At 41.6% G+C, this 20395-nt stretch overlaps 1 protein-coding gene across 3 annotated transcripts in view; it reads right to left on the minus strand.

Moving 5' to 3' along the window:
• Positions 1–20395, minus strand: part of PDCD2L (programmed cell death 2 like) — a 113196-nt gene that overhangs the window by 12068 nt on the left and 80733 nt on the right. For all 3 annotated transcript variants that reach the window (XM_029608688.1, XM_029608689.1, XM_029608686.1), the window contains exons 3-5: positions 11570–11733; positions 11230–11299; positions 10582–10973 (exon numbers count right to left, since the gene is read on the minus strand). In XM_029608688.1, coding sequence (XP_029464548.1) covers positions 10582–10973; positions 11230–11299; positions 11570–11733 — 626 coding nt within the window. The remainder of the gene's footprint in view (positions 1–10581; positions 10974–11229; positions 11300–11569; positions 11734–20395) is intronic.

Below are 20395 nucleotides of genomic sequence, written 5' to 3' on the forward strand. Positions count from 1 at the left end.
TAATTTGTACAGTTACCTTTGGTCATTTGCTATTCTTCGTAACACTATATTTCATAATTTATCTTATTTATTCAACTGTTCCTCTTATCATGGTTAACCTATATATATTATCAGATATCTTATATACATTATCTCATATATATTATCCAGTGTATTCCTATATTTATTACTATGCAACTTTTCCACTCCATTCTACTCCTGCTACAAGTTTCAGGACCCTTGTTCAATGTAACTTATCTCTCTTCTCTCATCTCTTCTACCACCTTCTCCGGTAGCCGCCTAGTTGCGTTTATTGTTTAGAGTTTCTCTTTAAAGTACTTTCTTACCCTTGTTCAATGTAAACCGATATGATAAGATAACCATCTTGAATGTCGGTATAAAAAAAAGGTTTAAATAAATACATAATAAATAAATGCAATCTCAGCTTACCATAACAAGATAGGAGATGCACCAATATCCATACAACCTCTTGTCAGTAGGTTTAACTCACCTTAAATCCTCAATTCAGCTACATGTCACAGAATGGTACCTGAATTTGGTCTTCTTAAGGCTTATGCGTTCTCCTTTTGAACCCATGACTTCCTGTGATCTTAAATTTCTCACATGGAAGACTATCTTCCTCATAGCCATTACATCGGCTAGAAGGGTTAGTCACGTATTCACCCTATACAAAATTCCTACATGACAGAGTGGTTCTCCGGACACATCCAAAATTCCTCCCCAAGGTAGTTATGGAATTCCACTTGAACCAATCCATAGTTTTGCCCACATTCTTTCCAAGACCTCACACCCTCCAAGGTGAAAGGGCCTTACATACCTTGGACTGTAAACGTGCGTTAGCATATTACTTAGAACGCACTGTAGTCCATAGGAAATCCACTCAACTCTTTGTATCTTTTGATCCAAACAAACCGGGTAATCCAGTGGGTAAACACACTCTCTTCAACTGGCTAGCAGATTGTATAGAATTCTGTTATGAAAAAGCAGACCTTCCTCTCCAAGGGCGAGTAAAGGTGCATTCAGTAAGGGCAATGACAACCTCAGTAGCACACTATCGTTCAGTGCCAATCCTAGGCATATGCAAAGTGGCAACATGGAGTTCTCTTCACACCTTTGCAGCTCATTACTGTTTGGACAAAGAAGGACGACAAGATTCAGCCTACGGACAATCTGTCTTAAAGAATTTGTTTCCAGTATAATCCCAACCCCTTCTACATCCAACCTGCTGTGATTTTTGGCTGCCTCATTTTTACCAACAATACTGCAATGTTGCTTCACTACAAAATGACTCACCCATATGTGAGGACTAGCATCCTGCTTGTCCTTGGATAAAGCAAAATTGCTTACCTTGTAATAGGTGTTATCCCAGGACATCAGGATGTAGTCCTCACGAAACCCACCCGCCACCCCGCGGAGTTAGGTCTGATACGTTTTATTATTTTATTTTTTGCTAAAGCTTATTGCTGCATACGAGACTGAAGGGAGACCCCTGTGGCTGAGAATATCATGGCATGCTGGGCATGCTCAGTGGGCTCAGTGTGCCAGTCAAAAGTTTCTAGAAACTGACAAAGTTTTCCGCGATAGGCTCCAGTGACGTCACCCATATGCGAGGACTACATCCTGCTGTCCTGGGATAACACCTATTACAAGGTAAGCAATTTTGCTTTCTCATGCCAGAATACAAATAAAAATGCCTTTATCTGTAAGCACTTTCCAAGCCAGGAAATCTGAACAGCTCATGCTCTCAATACTCTTGAGATAAGATACATGGCTATACTCATGGATGCAAACATGCCAGTCACAACTGTGTACAATCTACAGACCAAACAGGTACTACTGATATTCCTGATTACTCCTTTTCTCAAAAGCCTGTTTCACAATTGTGCCTAGGCAGATCTAGCCCCATTTATAGACCTGCTCAGTGCAAGTTTTAATGCACTTGCTAACTTTAAAGGCTTGCACAATTGGTAGAAATAATCATAGCGGGTTGTGGCTCCATGACTTTTCATCATTTATGGCAACCTTCAATTTCTGATAATTCGCCACCTCCCCAGCCCATTCAGTTTTCCTCCAATGTGGTTACATCCTAGAACTGCCGGTTGCATGTTTTGTATGAGTGACCTAGTCCTGTACTATATAATGTAATATGTTGACACCCAGTGTCAAGCTTGTAATATCCTATGGCTTAGAATCTCTACTTTTACTTTTTCTGATTGTCATTGTGTTGCTAAGCCACTTATCTCCTGTTTTCTTCCTTTATCTCTTTTCATTGTTCCCTTGCACAAAAGGGAACTTTTGCTTTATCCTGGTTACAATCATTCCTAACAGATAGGTCTTACAGTGTCAAAATGGGACATCATACGTCGAAACCTAGAAATCTTTCACAAGGTGTCCCTCAAGGATCCTCCCTTTCTTCAACTCTATTTAGGGGTAGATTTTCAGACGAGCGCGAACAGCCTACTTTTGTTTGCGCTCCAGGCGCAAACAAAAGTACGCTGGATTTTAGTAGATACGCGCGTAGTCGCGCGTATCGGCTAAAATCCTGGATCGGCGCGCGCAAGGCTATCGATTTCGTATAGCCTGCGCGCGCCGAGCCGCGCTGCCTACCCCCGTTCCCTCCTAGGCCGCTCCGAAATCGGAGCGGCCTAGAAGGGAACTTTCCTTTGCCCTCCCCTCACCTTCCCCTCCCTTCCCCTACCTAACCCACCCGCCCGGCCCTGTCTAAACCCCCATCCTACCTTTGTCGGGGGATTTACGCCTCCCGGAGGGAGGCGTAAATCCCCGCGCGCCAGCGGGCCTCCTGCGCGCCGGGCCGCAACCTGGGGGCGGGTACGGAGGGCGCGGCCACGCCCCCGGGCCGTAGCCACGCCCCCGTACCCACCCCCAAAACGCTGCCGACACGCCCTCGCAACGCCGCGCGCTCCGGCCCCGCCCCCGACACGCCTCCCGACACGCCCACTCCGAAAACCCCGGGACTTACGCGAGTCCCGGGGTTCTGCGCGCGCCGGTGAGCCTATGTAAAATAGGCTCACCGGCGCGCAGGGCCCTGCTCGCGTAAATCCGCCCGGTTTTGGGCGGATTTACGCGAGCAGGGCTCTGAAAATCCGCCCCTTAATGTATATCTATCTCCACTCTGTAAACTACTGAAGAAATTGGATCTCCGTCATTTTATATATGCCGACGACGTCCAGATCATTATCCCGATCAAGGACTCAATTACTAATGCCATAAAAAACTGGGAATCTGCACTTACCGAAATAAAAAATCTACTCATGGAAAACTTTCTTGCAATCAACACCAACAAGACGGAACTCCTCTTAATAACGCCACAAAAGAACACCTCATCAAACCCGCCTCAATCTCCTTCCTCAACTACAGATCATATGAAACTGAAACATGTCCGCAGCCTTGGGGTCATGATTGATAATCATTTTACAATAAAAAATTTCATCTCGACCACAACTAAGAATGGCTTCTTCAAGCTACATACCATGAAAAGAATTAAACCGTTATTACATCCTCAAGACTTCCGAACTATATTACAAGCTACAATTCTACCGAAAATTGACTATTATAATGCACTACTACTGGGTCTTCCAAAAAGCACAATTCAACCCCTACAGATGTTGCAGAATGCGGCTGCGCGTTTAATTACGAATACAAGACGACATGAACATATTACTCCAGCACTCATGTTCCTACATTGGCTACCAGTATCCTACAGAATTACTTTCAAAGTTCTTTCACTCATCCACAAATCAATTCACAACCAAGAGATGCAATGGTTCTCCGATCAGTTCACATTTCACACATCCAACAGACCTATAAGAAGTATTCACCAAGCAAAATTAGCTGTCCATCCTCAAAAACACATCAAATTCGTTTCTACCAGAGACCGCTCCTTCTCCATCGCTGGTATCAATATCTGGAACAATATGCCGCTGGACCTGCATACTGAATCCTGTCACAAAACCTTCAAACAAAACCTTAAAACATGGTTGTTTGAACAAGCATTCACACTATGAATATTTATCATACAGCTTATTCACACCCCCTTCTGTCCATCTATCCTGCATTTCGACCACAATATGACTTTAGTTTTTGCCTTTACAGTTAATTTGTTCCCGCTTTATACTTAAATATTATTAATAGTTTTATTGTTAATGAAGTTAGCATTTTATGTAAAAACCATTCTGTTTATCGTTTACTGTGTTTAAACTGTTATATGTAAAGCTGGTTGCTAATTTATTGTTTCACTGTAAACCGAGGTGATGTATTGCTATACGTACCTCGGTATAAAAGAATCCATAAATAAATAAAAGAATTTCTGAGTATGTCTAATTCTCTACTGAGTGAGATTTGCTAAATTTGCTCTATTTTCAGAGATTTGGAACAGGTTTCTTAGAAACATACAAATGTGCTATAAAGCTGACTCACACATTTTTTATTTTTATTTTATTTCTGTCATAGTAGATGAACAGCTGTTCCTGATGAAAGCCAGGTGCCAATTTTTGCAATTCATGGCTTCAAACCCAGGTAAGTATGGCCAGAAATAGAAACAGTACAGACAGAAGTCAAAGCGCCTCACAAAACGAATCAGAACGAGTAGAAAGAGGGAAATATTCACTGGCACAAAAATGTGTCACTGGTTGTTCTAGGGTACAACTATATGTGGAGCAAAAACTAAAGGTAAAATTTTCAGAAATCGATGTTCATCGTGTAATCTTATTAGTAGAAATGACATGCAAGTTCCTGAGTTCAATTTCTCAGGGCAGTGGGTACAGTAGAGAGTAGAAACAAAGGCAGGTATTTGTATAATAGGAATATTTTATATGAGATAAGCAAGCATGTTACAAAGTTGTATTACAGAGAATGGTGCAATGGCTTACAGAAAGAGAAAGAGGAGAAAGAAGGTGTGATGAGTCAGAGGCAAGAAAGGTCTGTAAAGATTTGAAAAGGTTGTTTTTATCTGCCTTATTTAGTGATTATTTTTAATGGTTTTAGCCTTTGTTAGACAAAGGCTATAATTAGGTCATTTTCTGTCTCTTTGCATTGTTTGAAATGATTGGATCAATCTTCAGGTGGATATTGAAATCAATTGATCTTTAGAATTTGCTTAGTGTCTTATCAAACTAGTACTTGCCTTCCACTAAGAGAGTTTCTTTCTTGAGCAATAATTTACAGAAGCATCTGTTCAGGCCTGATTAGTTTAATTTAGGTATATGCGCATTGTATATCATACAATATATGTAGGCGCAACTTGAATTACCATTGTGGATATGTACAATATTGACATGGAGCCGCAACCAACTGCAATCATGCACAATGATTATGCGAGCCTTTACACTTCCCAATTGCATAACAATGAAATTCTTGAAATGCACAAGAAAACCCAACTTTTACAGAAGCTGAACTTCTTTTGCAAGGAGAGTAACACTTCCTGTCAGGAGCTGGTTGTGACTAGCCAATTGTCTAGATACGAAAAACTTGGACTCCTTGACACCGTTGGTGTGCCACCCGTACAGCGGCACATCTACGGTGAAGACTTTCGGAACTGCCAACAGGTTGAAGGGAAGTACTCTATTGATAATGGAAAGAAAGATTACCATCATGGAATCTTAGGTTAAAAAAAAAAAAAAAAAAAAATCAGCTCCTTTTACAAATTCCATCTCCAAAGACTACCAGAATAATCATGACTTGCTAGTGTGCTTTCTCCATTGCAGGCCCTATTTTATGGAACGCGATCCCACAAACTCTCAGACACTTAAGCAACAAAAAGGAATTCAAGAAATACTATCTTTTTAAGCAAGCTTTTCCAGATCTATGCAAGACAAACCCTTACAAGCGAATTTTAAAAGGCCCGCGTGCGTAAAATTCGGAAGTTATACACGTGGCCAGGCCCTGCGTGTGCCACGTGCATTTTAGAAAGGCCCCAGCCATGCGCATAACCCCTTATACTTGCAGAAGTGCCGGGCCAGCACCATTAGACCTGTTCATCACAGCAGGTAAGTTAAACAAAAAGAAAGGGTTAGCTAGGGAAGTTCCCTCCCAGTCCGCGCTCCTTAATTGGAGTGGACTGGGAGGGAACTGGGAAAAAGCCCGATCGCATCACCGCACGTAATTGAAAAAAAACAAAACCCTGCACACAAAGGAGGCCACCCGCCCGCACGTGCAGATTATAAAATAGCTGTGGCCATGTGCTCGCACCAGCCTTTTAAAATCTACCCCTTAGGCTTCTTTTTACTTTCATTCTCTTATCTATTTTATTCTAACATATATTTGTCTTTATGTTTTTAGGTTCTATTATTTTTAAGGCTATTTTCCTTTAATTCCCACGTTATTCATTATCTTGTTGTATGTCTAATTATGATTGTATCATTGTAACCCACCGCAAACATTGGAGGGCCCGTGTAATAAATCCTTTTAAATAAATAAATTAATTAAATCTACCTTGAAGATAAAGTAGCACCAGTGGGTGGGGTGGATGGTATGTGAGCAAATGCACAATTCTTTCTTACATCCATTCCCTCTTCTGGATGTAAGAAAGAATTGTGCGGAGAGAATTAATTTTCAATTTCTCTCGGAGCAGATACTTGCTCAGTCTTCTCAAATCCAGAATGGGCCTCAATCCCAATTTTTTGAGGAAGAGAAAATACCAGGAGTAGAATCCCTGTTCTTGTTACAGCACTGGTACTGACCATCGGTTTTTATTGAAGAGGTGATTTTACTTCCAGACAAAGTTGTGCTATGTGAGACAGCTGAGGCCGAACAATGAAGTAGCCAGGAAAAACACAAATGGTAGACCAAGTCCACATCTTGATTATCTGGTGCCACTCTTCCAGGAAGGTCTGGATTCTGCCTCCCACTGAAGACAGCGACTGTTGAACATTCATAAGGATCAAAAACTAGGCCCAGGTTTTGGTTGGGCTGCTGTATCACCTTAGGTTGATGGCACTCAAACTGATGAGCTCTAGCCAGAAGTTGCTGCTATTGCTGAGCTGGAAGAAGCGGGAACAGATACTTTTATAAAGGTTGGAAAGAGTGTCTCTGAAGTACGGCCTCTTGCAAGAGTAGAAGGAGCGTCTCGAAGAAGAGAGCTGCTCTGTTTCCATTGAGGGAGACTGGACCGCTACATTCTGTTTTTTAATTTGAGCAATTGTTTCTCTGTGATTTTCTCCTAAGAGATGCTCCCCTAGACAAGGCACATTCACCAATTTTTCATGAGCGTTGTTGCAAATACTGTTTGTTAAAACTGGGCCATGCATCAAGTTCTGATTGAGGCAGTCGAGGTACTAGACAGAACAAATGATTCATAGATTTGAGTGAAGAAGATGTCGTATGCACTCTTTTGCATCTAGAAACAGTTGAGGATAATAATTTCCACCTTCAGATGGTTGAAAGAAATGTTTTTGAATGCAGTCATGCAGATATTGCACCATATAAAATTGGTAAGTGGAGATACAACCAATCCACAATGAGCTCTAAAATACTTTCTTTCCAAAATGGTCAAGTAGCCTGGGATAATTCACTGGAGGTGAATTTAAATAAATCCTTGTTTTCTTTGTCTTTTTTAGGGCAGATTCTATGACAACAGAATGAGGTGGTCATTGGATTAGTTCAAATCCAAATGATTTCTGTCCTCTATATTTGATGTCAAACTTGCAGTAGGAACACAAGAGATAGGATTTTCCTACATTCTCATCTGTAACTGATGTAAAATGCTGTGAACTGGAAGAGCTGCTGGTTCAGATGGATTACCCAGTATCTAAAGGAGACCAAAGATTTCCATTTGGGGTTCTTTATCCTTATGTACATTTATTCTGACTGTTTTCCCAATTTTTCTATAAATTTTGAATAAGTGAGATCTTCTGGATAAGAGATATGTTCCAGAGGATCTGGAAGATGATCAGAAGGTATTCCTGTCAACCATCTGCAGACTCCAAGAGCATGGGAATACTAATCCAGGATCCTAATGATTAAGCCGGAAAATCAGGAGGTTCTCCAAGCTGTCTCTGAGAGGAATAGCTCTGGTATACAACCAGAGCTGCATTCAAGTGAGATAATGAACCTCTCAGCAGGGGTTCTGATGATGTGTTTATCCTATTAGGGAAAACTGGGACTCCGTCCTGTGGAACTGCTGTAGCAATACTGGAGAGGAGAGGATGGAAAGTACTTTGTCTCCTTAGCCAAAGAGGTAAAAAAAAAAAATTCACCAGGTTTGCTATTTGGTCGAGTGACTGACATATCCTCTGATCTGATGTGGGTGGTGGAACATCTTCCTCAGAAACAAGAATAGGTTCCAGTTCTTGGATAGGTGGTCTGTTGGAATTAAGTGGTACAAGGGAACATATAGAGTCTGGTATTTCTAATCATAAATCTTCTGCCATCAACTTTGAAGGGGTAAGGGCTCTGGTAATGGGAGGGGACAAAAGTAACATCACAATCTGGACCTGATCTTGACCACCTGGCATAAAGTTGCTTTGATAATTCTGCATGATGCCCATGGTTCAGGGCTTGATGCATCAAATGATGTACTGATGGATCAAAGTTTTTGATTCTGGAAGTGCAAGAGATTTGTGTTTCGATGGTGATGGGTGCTTTGGGGTCTTTGAAGAAGCATGCTTCGACTGCATAGAGTAGCTTTGCTTCAGATGCAAAGTTACTGCTAAGCAAGAGTGCATTGACGGCATAGGGATTGCTTGCATTGAAGGCATACAGCCCCCAATGCTTGTGCAGCATGCATCAATGAGCCATGTGCCAGCAGTACCAATCCATCGTGCACTGAAAGGACCAATGCTCCATGCGATAATGGTGTCTATGCGTCAAAAGGCAACAGTGCCAATGCCATATGTTGAGGGGGCCTATGCACTGTGCATCAATTATGCCGATGCATCATATTTGGAAGGCTTATGCTTCTTTGATGCTTATTGCTCCAACAGCCCCGCAAAGTGATGCCGCTTCTTTTTCAATGGAGAGTAGTCAGTACTACTTGACCCCAAAGCTTCGGCCTGCTTCAGGGAAGGGGAGTTTTTGAGGAGTTGTTTAACTCTTTTCCTGGCAAGGCAGATGGTGCTGCACTGCAGGAGGAAGACAGATTGCAACTTCTAAGAGCTTTATGCAGTTCCTCTATTTTATATACCCTGGAATATTGGGTATGCGGGGTCATCCATCCTCAAGCATAACAGTTTGCCTGATCATAGTCCAGGCTCAGGCAACAGTAACATAATTCGTGCCCATTTGTGAGGGACATCAGCTTTCTACATATGCCATTTGTGATCTCACTCATTGCGGGCTTCTTCTTGCCGGACATCTTGAGGAGGCAAGGGGTTTTTGGGGTTGTTTTTTTTTTTTAATAGTAATACTGAAAAGTTATATTGCAGGGACAGCAAGGCAACTGAAAAAAAGAGAATAACTGAACAAAATAAAGAAAAACTTGGAAGAATTCTGAGAAGAAATGCAGAGAGACTGAGTACATGTCCATGCTGTGCTCAGACAAAAAATGACTGAGGAGGCTCTTGAGGCAACACCTACACGGGAATACCCGCACATGCTCAATACAGCTAAAAATTCTACTGGCTAGGAGAAGAGAGTCCATTCAGTTCCGCTAGATGATGTCACCCACTTGTCATGGCTAATTCAGCCTGCTTATCAATGGAAAAAGAAATGATGAACTGAAAAACAAAAGAATAAATTAAAATAGACAAAAATATCACAACCGGCGAGAGCGAGCAGTCTTAACATCCTTTTGCATCAACAGAAGAAAATTGACAGAGGAGACTCAAGCAAGGCCAGTGCTTGGGAACTCCTGCAGATGCTCAAAAAGGTTTAACCCTTCTGAAGTTTGAGAGAGCCGGTACTGTCAGACGATGTCACTCCACTTGTTTGGTTGTATTTCGTCCTGCTTGTCCTCGAAAAAAAGAATCATTTGACATTTAAGAGGGACAGTGTTTGATCTAACTTACCAAGCCAAAAGTGTCTTACCTCTTCCATAAGAATATAAGAACATAAGAAATTGCCATGCTGGGTCAGACCAAGGGTCCATCAAGCCCAGCATCCTGTTTCCAACAGAGGCCAAACCAGGCCACAAGAACCTGGCAAGTACCTCATTTAGTGTGATTTTTACAATTCTTGTATTATTAAGATGAATTATTCCCCAGCATATCAGTCATCCCAATCACCTGTTCTAATGAACTATTTTTTAAAAGAATAGAACACCTCTGGAGTAATGAACACATACAAGAGTAATTTTATAACTGAGTGTAAAGCTAAATTCTGCAAGTAGTAAGTACTTACAGACTTAAATCCTAATTTTTAAAGCAGACTTGTGTACTCAAGTCTGCTTTGAAACTTAGGGCAGTGAAAATTACAGCATTTACATTCGTACTTTCAGTTTTCAGAAGTATGTGCATAAATGATTTCTCCGCCCCCTGGGATGTCTCTTGTGTGTGTAAAGGAACATGCACAACCCCCTTGGCAATTTTCAAAAGTCCATTTACCCACGTAAATCCTTTTGAATATCAGGTCCATAGTGTCCAAGTTATAGGTAAGCATAAAACTTTTTCTGGAATGCCCATTTCTCACCTTTCTGATATAATCCCTCCTAAATCAGTGCCTTCCCTCTGCTGATATTCTTTCAGAAGTTTCTGTGCATGATCGGTATCAATGCAATCAGTATAATCTTCTTCATCAGCAACACTGATGTAATAAGACTGAAGTAGAGAGACTGAACTTGTCATGATTAGCCCTTCCCCTGTTGGGATAGGCATCTCTAAGGCACCAGAGACATCTGTGGCTTCATCCAGGGCCAGACCCTGGAACTGAACTGTACAGTCCATATCTACACATAAAGGAGAACTTTCTATTCCATTTAAGCCAAGCAGGTGACTAGGTATGTGTCCTGTCAGATCTTCTGTTTCATGTATTCCCCAGTCATCTGATCCTTCACACCAGTCCTTAGTTGTAACGTTAGTCTCCTATTTCAGGGAAGAAAGGATACCTTATTATTAGAGACTAATTTCATAAAATTATCGACCTTTTCAAAATTCACTTCCCATCATAGGGTTATTCTGCATTTGATGTCAGATAAAGGCAATGACAAATATACAAATATAAAACAAATGCATAATTTATATACTTAATTTAGTATATTTTAAAGAATATATATAGTTTTTCAGTTCTCTTAGCTCTATTGGTGGTCTTTATTGAATCATGGAGGATCGGGCATTTTACCTGTTTTGATTTACTATTCAGTATTTCTTTTCCTTGAACTTCCGAATACTGAGAACGCAACACCTTCCAGCTGTAACAGAAGTCAATGAAGATAAAGAAATCGACAAGTAAGGGAAACAAGAACGTTTGGAAACAAAAGGATAGACTATTATAAAAGGATTAAAGACAACTTCAAGAACACTGCTTGCAGACAGTATTCTTGAGATGTGAGGAATGTGAGGGACTGTTGAACAGAGTCAGCAGCATCTCTGTACTGAATAAGAGACTGTGTTCAGGAAGTGTGAGTAGAGTTTGTGTATAATTTTTGAAGGTTGGTTAAAGAGAAAATTAATAAACGTACCTATTTGATTTTCCCCAGCACTGCTTCTTTCCACATGCAAACACATTAATCACACGGTGGAAAGGAGAACTTTCCAGTGGACAATATATCTGTATTATATGGACTAAGGATGAATTACAAATTCCACAAGAAGGATAAATCATTGTTATAGAAGGAGCAGTGTCCTAGGACCAAAAAAAAAAAAAAGCAAATGTTTTAAATAATTCCATTAACATCTATGGCCTCAATAGTCAAACCTATGCTGCTGAATCTCTCTGTAGAAATTGCCACTTAGCCAAATAAGTCATATCCAGGTAATGGCAGATCTAATTTATCTGGTTAACTTAACTGGATAATTCCAGATAAGTAGCGACCATTGAACATACCCAGATATTTAGTAGCTGCCACTTGGCTAGATAAGTCCCTACTCAACGCACAATTAAACTCTGGAAATTGTTGCCAGAGGATGTGGTTAGTGCAGCTAGTATAGCTGTGTTTAAAAAAGGATTGGATAAGTTCTTGGAGGAGAAGTCCATTACCTGCTATTAAGTTCACTTAGAGAATAGCCACTGCCATTAGCAATGGTAGCATGGAATAGACTTAGTTTTGGGGTACTTGCCAGGTTCTTATGGCCTGGATTGGCCACTGTTGGAAACAGGATGCTGGGCTTGATGGACCCTTGGTCTGACCCAGTATGGCATTTTCTTATGTTCTTAGGTAGCGCTGAATGTCGGCCTCTTACAGTGTAGGTAGGTCTAATGATTATCAATATACAGTACAACCCCTCATCTTGTGTTACTTATTACTCATGCTAATTAAATAATGCTTTTTTTTACTAGGACAAATAAGTCTTGTACACCAAATACTGTACTAATAAACTATAGTTTTTAGCATATTTTATAAAATAAACAGTGCTCATGTTTACAATTTGTCCATCTCTCTGCGAAACAAATGTTACATACAGGGAATAGGAGCAGTTCTAACTGAAAATCTAAATAATGGTGGAGCTACAATGTAAAACATCATTCCTTGATTGTCCATCTGGATGAAGATTACTTTGTTGGCCAACCAATCTCCGAAAGACTTCAGAGCATACCACACTGCCCTTAGCTCCAGGAAGTTTATCTGATGAAGCTTTTCCTGAGCAACCCAAAGGCTCTGAGTACAGAGCCCCTCTACATGGGTTTCCCAACCCAGGCTGGACGCATCTCTGTTCAGGACAATTTAGACTGTAGAAATTTAGAAAGGTTTTACTTCTGGGCACATTGGAATCCGCCACTAGGACAGGGAGTCACTGAGCAGTCGGGTGATGCAGATGCTATCTCAAAGGTCCTGAGTAGCCTGAAGCTACTGAGATTTAGGAGTTCATTGACGACTTCTCATATTAAGATATGCAAAGGGTGCAACAGGCTTTCTTGATGCCATGAGGTCCAACAACCTTATGATCCATGCTGATGCCTGCTGACTCACTTGAATCCTCTCAACTAAGGATATCAAACTGATATCCCTATGATGTGTAGCAGAAGGCTTTTGCCTGAGTTATGTTTAGCAGTGCTCCTATAAACTTCAACTGAGATAGGCTCAAGCGGGATGGGGTAGTTGACAATGAATCCAAGCAACTCCAACACCTAGATGGTTCTGCCTGAGAAGTGTTCTTGACCACCCAATTGCCCAGGTAAGGGAAGACATGCATTCCCAGTTTGCACAGGTGTGCCACTACCATGGCGAGACACTTTATGAAGACACCACAGGTCTGACACTAGGCCAAAAAGCAATGCACAATAATGAAGTTGATGAACCCTTACTTCAAATCTGAGATATTTTTTAAGACTATGTAAGCATCCTTTAGATCGAGACAGCATAACCAGTCCCCTTTTTCAAGAAAGGGAATCAAGGTGCCCAGGGAAAGAAGAAGGCAGCACGGGCCGGTACTGCTCTGCTCCTGGGTGCAGGTCAGGAAGGACACAGTACTGAACAAAGAAATGAGCAGTTGCACCTGATCCCATACATTCCAGTGCAACAAATGGTTATAAAGCAAAAAAAAAACAAAACAAAACAAAAACCCAGGCTCATCAGAGATGTTAAAAGTTGTGGTTGAGTGTATGGAAGAGGAGGAAGACCTTTGCAAGGAGGATTTTACATTAATTAAACTCGCCAGGTTAGCAAAAGATAATTATTGGCGTGAAGTACTTGCATTGATTTATGGGAGGAAGGTGGTCTGTGATGCTGATAGTATCAACAGGGTGGATTAGATGCACAAGTACAAGTTTATGGACATATAAATTACCTGGGCAAGTAATACAACAAAAAGTATTCAGCTGTTCCAATAAGGTGACTGGAAACCCTGGCCCAGAATTCTGCAGTTGAGTTCCGGCAGGGAAGACGAGTCAAAGACAGAAAAATGCCTATGAAAACTGCGATGGCGCACACAGCTTTGGAAAGGATTCTAAAAGATGGGGCACAGATCGGAAGGAATATATTTTTGTGTATATAGTGGATTTCGTGGGGAGGCATAATAGGCAATAGGCATAATCTGTATCCCCTTATTATGCTAACATATCTGACGTTACACTGGACCAGCAGTTTACATAAAACCTCGGTCTATCCCGAACAGGAAGATTCAAACACAGCAGCCGAGGGCGGGTCTGGAATTGACCTACCCTTTACTAAAGGAAAGGAAATTATCAGGTAAGTAGTAATTTTTCCTTCCTTCCCCGGCTGGGGACGTAGACCGTCGGATAAATCCCTTCTGAAGGTTGTCCTGAATATACTCTGACATGGCGCGAGTTTCCAGGGCGGACAGCGGATAGTCTCTTCCGCGAGGCGGGGTGGCTCCAGGAACCAGATTAATAGCGCAATCAAATTCTCGATGCAGTTGCAAGGTGTCTGCAGCCTTCTTGGAGAACACATCGGCGAACTAGTTGTATTGAGTAGGCAGGCCCTCCAAGAATGAGGTACAGAGGCAGCTAGAGGGGGGAGTTACTCCCTTAAGGCAGGTTTCATGGCTAGCGGGGCCCCAGCGAGTTAGCAGTAAAGATGTCCAGTCGAACTGCGGGTTGTGGCATTGCAACCAAGGTATACCAAGTACAACTGGATGGATGGCTTTCAGGATGACGTATAGGGTGATGGGTTCCGTATGGCCCAGTGCGATGTGTTATTCGCCCCGGAAGGGGATCTCCACGGATGGAGGAAAGAGTCAAGGGTCTCAGGCATGGACGAGTGGGGATGAGCAGTTCTACAACGTCCCGCAGGATGAAGTTTCCTCCGACCCCAGAATTCACCAGGGTCAGCGTGGGAAATTCGTGACCTCCGAAGAAGAGGGTCACAGGCAAGGTAAGTGGGGGAGCAGGTGAAGTTATGTCTAGAGTCGCTCCCCCAGTGGAGCCTAGGCCTTGGAGTTTCCCGGACGAATTGGGCAGAGAGCAATGAGGTGGCCAGATCCTCCACAGTAGAGACAGAGGCCAGCCTTACGGCACCTTTGCCGTTCCTCCAGGGAGAGAGGTCCTCATCCTAATTGCATTGGTTCTTTGACGGTCCCCTCGGTGATGGGAGGATATGGGAGATGGCTGAAGATGGTCATGGAGGAGTAGAAACCGCCATGCATCTTCTTGAGCCCTTAAATTCATGAGCCCTTTCGTGCAGACGGCGGTTGATCCTGGTTGCCAGCTCGATGAGGGAGTCAAGCGAGAGTGGAAGCTCCCGGGCCGCCAGCTCATCCTTAATCTTGGCCGACAGCCCTCAAGTAATATGGCCCGAAGACAGCTCTCCTCCCAATAGAGTTCCAACGCTAGGGTTCTCAACACTATAGTGTAGTCCGCGAGAGAACGTCCTCCTTGGCGGAGATGTAGAAGGTTGGAACCGGCGGCTACTTGTTTTCCTGGGTCCTCAAACACGGTCCGGAACAGCTCCAAGAAGCGAGGAACATCTTGCAATACTGGATCGGAACGTTCCCATAGCGGGGAGGCCCAGGCCAGGGCCTTGCCTTCCCACAAGGATAGGATGTATGTAGTGAATAAGTGCAGGGTGATGCATATAGGGAAAAATAACCCATACTATAATTACACAATGTTGGGTTCCATATTAGGTGCTACAACCCAAGAAAGAGATCTAGGCGTCATAGTGAATAACACATTGAAATCATCGGTTCAGTGTGCTGAGGTAGTCAAAAAAGCAAATAGAATGTTGGGAATTATTAGAAAGGGAATGGTGAATAAAACGGATGGTGAGACCGCACCTTGAATACCGTGTAAAATTCTGGTCGCCGCATCTCAAAAAAGATATAATTGCAATGAAGAAGGTACAGAGAAGGGCTACCAAAATGATAAGGGGAATGGAACAGCTCCCCTATGAGGAAAGACTAAAGAGGTTAGGACTTTTCAGTTTGGAGAAGAGACGGCTGAGAGGGGATATGATAGAGATGTTTAAAATTATGAGAGGTCTAGAACGGGTAGATGTGAATCTGTTATTTACTCTTTCGGATAGTAGAAAGACTAGGGGGCACTCCATGAAGTTAGCATGGGGCACATTTAAAACTAATCGGAGAAATTTCTTTTTTACTCAATGCACAATTAAACTCTGGAATTTGTTGCCAGAGGATGTGGTTAGTGCAGTTAGTATAGCGGCGTTTAAAAAAGGAATGGATAAGTTCTTGGAGGAGAAGTCCATTACCTGCTATTAAGTTCACTTAGAGAATAGCCACTGCCATTAGCAATGGTAACATGGAATAGACTTAGTTTTGGGGTACTTGCCAGGTTCTTATGGCCTGGATTGGCCACTGTTGGAAACAGGATGCTGGGCTTGATGGACCCTTGGTCTGACCCAGTATGGCATGTTCTTATGTTCTTATTGCTTTTGGGTCCCGCCTGCGACTGAAGAATCATGGAACCTATGTGTTACTGAAGGTCACCAACAGGTCTAGATCCAATAGGCTCCAGCAGTTCACCAGGAGCAGAAGGCATTGTCCACCAGCTCCCATTTTCCTGGGTCCAAGTTTCTCCTGCTGAGGAAATCAGCTCTGATATTGTCCTTTCCAGTAATGTGGGAGGCGGATTTGCTTAGGAGATGCTGCTCTGCCCACAGCATGTTGTCCACGTGTTGCGATGGAGAAGGTACAGAGAAGGGCAACCAAAATGATATAGGGGATGGAACAGCTCCCCTATGAGGAAAGGCTGAAGAGGTTAGGGCTGTTCAGCTTGGAGAAGAGACAGCTGAGGGGGGGATATGATAGAGGTTTTTAAAATCATGAGAGGTCTTGATCGAGTAGATGTGAATCGGTTATTTACACTTTCGAATAATAGAAGGACTAGGGGGCATTCCTTGAAGTTAGCAAGTAACACATTTAAGACTAATTGGAGCAAATTCTTTTTTCACTCAACGCACAATAAAGCTCTGGAATTTGTTGCCAGAGGATGTGGTTAGTGCAGTTAGTGTAGCTGGGTTCAAAAAAGATTTGGATAAGTTCTTGGAGGAGAAGTCCATTACCTGCTATTAATTAAGCTGACTTAAAAAATAGCCACTGCTATTACTAGCAACGGTAACATGAAAGAGACAGTTTTTGGGTACTTGCCAGGTTCTTATTGCCTGGATTGGCCACTGTTGGAAACAGGATGCTATGGGTGTAGGAATGTGCTAATTAATGTCCTTTAAATGTATTAGGGAATTCACTATATGTCTGGTAGTGGCCTACAAGGGACTGATCAAACTCTCAATAAAGTTTTTGTTGTTGGGTTTGTTTGTTTTTTTGTGAAAGTGGCACCTGCCTATAAATTAAAGGATGAGCTAGGGGTGGGGAAATACAAACATTCTAACTTCAGTTAGTCAGCCAGAGTGACTCACTGCTCTCTTGATTATCAAATGTTGGTTCTTAATCAAACCAAATCATACTACCTCAACACCTTTCCAAGGTGAGGTAACTGAACTGAACTTTTCAACCTTTTTACTTAGGTATACACTGCTCCTAGCTTATTTTTAGCTTCTGGCTACTTTTTTTTTTTTTTTTTTACATACAAACACTCAGTTATGCTTACTAGTTGCCTTTCAGACTTTTAAAAATAAACACACTAACTACTGCTTACTAGCTGCCTTACTGACTGACCATTTAAAAATAGTCTACTTTGTTTATTCGCTGCCTTACTGACTATTAAAAGCACAAACACACTTAATAATATTCCCAAATAGTTAAATTTGCCCCAATACGTTTGAAAAAGACAATGTCCCAAGCAAAAACTTACTGATTCCTTTCAGCCACCAGCAAGGTGATCCTCTCCTCTCAGTGCTCCCACTATACCTAATATAGTTTTGGCGATTGTGTTAAGGATTTGTTTTAGTAGTTTTATTGGGATGGGATCAAGGGGGTGCACTGCGGGATTAAGGTTTTGAATGATTGGTTCAATTTCGGTAGATGCAACTGTTTCAAAATGAGACCATGTAGTAGTGATTGGGTAAGGTAGATTAGTAATTGTTTTGTTTGTGGTCAGGTTTGTTGTGATTATTTTGTCAATTTTGTCATTGAAGTATTGGGCAAGATCATCACAGGTGGTTGTGGAGGTTTCGTGGGAGGGTGCGTTGTCTGTAGGTTGCGTCAAGTCTGTAACATATGCAAATAGTGCTTTAGGATTGAATTGATAATCGTGAATCTTTTTGGCGTAGTATTCACGCTTGGCTTCTTCTGTGTCAGATTTGTAGATGAATAGGATGGTTCTGTATTTATCTTTGAGCTGGGAGCTTGGGTCTTTTCTCCATTTCTTTTTGGTTTGTCTTAGTAGTCGTTTGATGTTTTTTAGCTTTGGGGTGTTCCAGGGGGCTTTGTATTTGGGGGTTGTGATGATTTTCTTTTTGATGGTTGGACACTTGGTTTTCCCTAATTGTGAGTTGATCGAGATCCAGGAGTTTACTGCGGAGTTTGCATCGTTCATATTTATAGTTTTTAGTGTGTCTGGTAATATTTCATTTAGCATAGCTTTGTGAATTTGAAGTATTTGTTGTGATTGATATTTATTATGCCTTGTTGTTTCAGATGTAGATTGTGTCTGACCAGGGGATAGGGGAGACCTTGGGTGGTGCATTCTGTGAGATCTGGACGTTGATAAAGATCAGGTCTAGAGTGGGTCAAGTCTTGTGGGTAGGGGTGTTTATTATTCGTGTGAAGCCAATTACCATCATTGTATTTTGTAGAAGTTCACAGGTGGGTGAAAGGGGGTGTTTTATCCATGTGCAGCATAAGGTCACCTAGTAAGATTGTGGGGGTGTCCATGCTGAGGTTAGAAGTGATGGTTTCAATTAGTGCTGATAGGTTTTGCTCTAAGCTGCAAGTTCTCCTTCATCCTTCAAGTCTGTAGCTTTTTTCCCTCCTCTAACCCATGTGGGTTGATTCAGCCACCAGTAGCTTCCTCCAGTCTGCATGAGATGCTGCCTTCACCTCCTCCAGTCCCACATGGCTTATGGGCAACACCTGTTTTAAGTTAGCTTAAAATTTAGAGTGCTTTAATTATTGTCAATTTTCTTCTGCATTATAGGTGTTTGCATAGTTTGAAATCTATTTCTATTTTCCTAGCTCCTAGATTTTATTGTAAAATCTATAAAGAGATTCACACATTTTATAAAGAAAGAGTTATATAGATTATTAAGAATCCTTGCATGTCTTTAAGTGACTTTTTTTTTTTTTGTTAATAAAAAGGGCTGTGATCTTCTGGGGCTGGTGATTCACAATGCATCCAGAATTACTTGATCAATTTAGAAGCAAAAAAAGGTGTACAGGTGCCTCTACAAAGACACACCCCTACCTGACCTTGTGTTTAGCTAAGTCCTGAAGTTGAACTTTATTTTAAGTTAGCCAATAATTTAGAGTGCTTTTTTGTTGTCAATTGTTTGAAATCTATTTCTATTTCCTAATTATATAGAATATTAAGAATCCTTGCATGTTTTTGACTGTTTGCTCATTTTAAAAAGGCTGTTTATTCCTTCCCACCCCTAGGGTGTTTTCTTCTTAAATAGTTCTTCCGAGGACTTAGATTAAGTATATAATATAAGACTTAAGTACCAATCTCACAACTTGTATATTAGTCACTATTAGCAAAATGTCTTTTATTCAGGGTAACAATTGTGGTACTTATGTCCCAGGGCCTATCATTAGGAGAATTAAGTATTGTCCAATTTGCCTTCAGATATCTGCAATGAAAAAGAACTGACACATCAGGGAAAAGAAATTGTCCAGGTTTCAAATAACCTTCCCTTCCTTGCAGCATCCAGAATATTTCAACTCCCTCAGAGGATTCAGAATCCCAGGAATAAATTGTTTATAGTGGGCTCGGATAGAACAAAACCTGTGACTCAGACACCCAATTGCCCCAACTTTGCAACATCCTGTATGTCTTCCCTCACTCCCATAGAAATGTCTGATAGCCAATATTCAGAAACCCAGGAATAATTGGATTACAGTGAGCTCTGGCAGAATTAAAACCTGTGATGAAGAGATACCCACCCTCCTCACTGTTACCCTTACATGATACCTTTGCTGCACTGGAAAATGAAGAAGATCCATCAATTGAATATGAAGTGTTGTCTGAAAGGGAAGTAGTCACCCAATGCACCCAAAACCCCTTTAACTAATAAATGTCATAAACGCAAGCTATATCTGCTGGGAGATTTGGTCATCAGATAACCCAATTTGGGAACTCATTTTGATGGGGATACAACAGTTAACTGTCTTCCAGGATCATCAGCTAGTAGAAATGCAAATCAGATAGTGAAAGCAATTATAAAAGAAAGTAGGGTAAAGACTATTGGTTTTTCTGATGGAAAGGGAAAAGAAAGGCGATGTCATATAGATAATTTCAATTCCTGACTCAA

This window comes from Rhinatrema bivittatum, chromosome 7 (genome assembly GCF_901001135.1).
Source record: "Rhinatrema bivittatum chromosome 7, aRhiBiv1.1, whole genome shotgun sequence".
Classification (NCBI taxonomy): Eukaryota; Metazoa; Chordata; class Amphibia; order Gymnophiona; family Rhinatrematidae; genus Rhinatrema; species Rhinatrema bivittatum.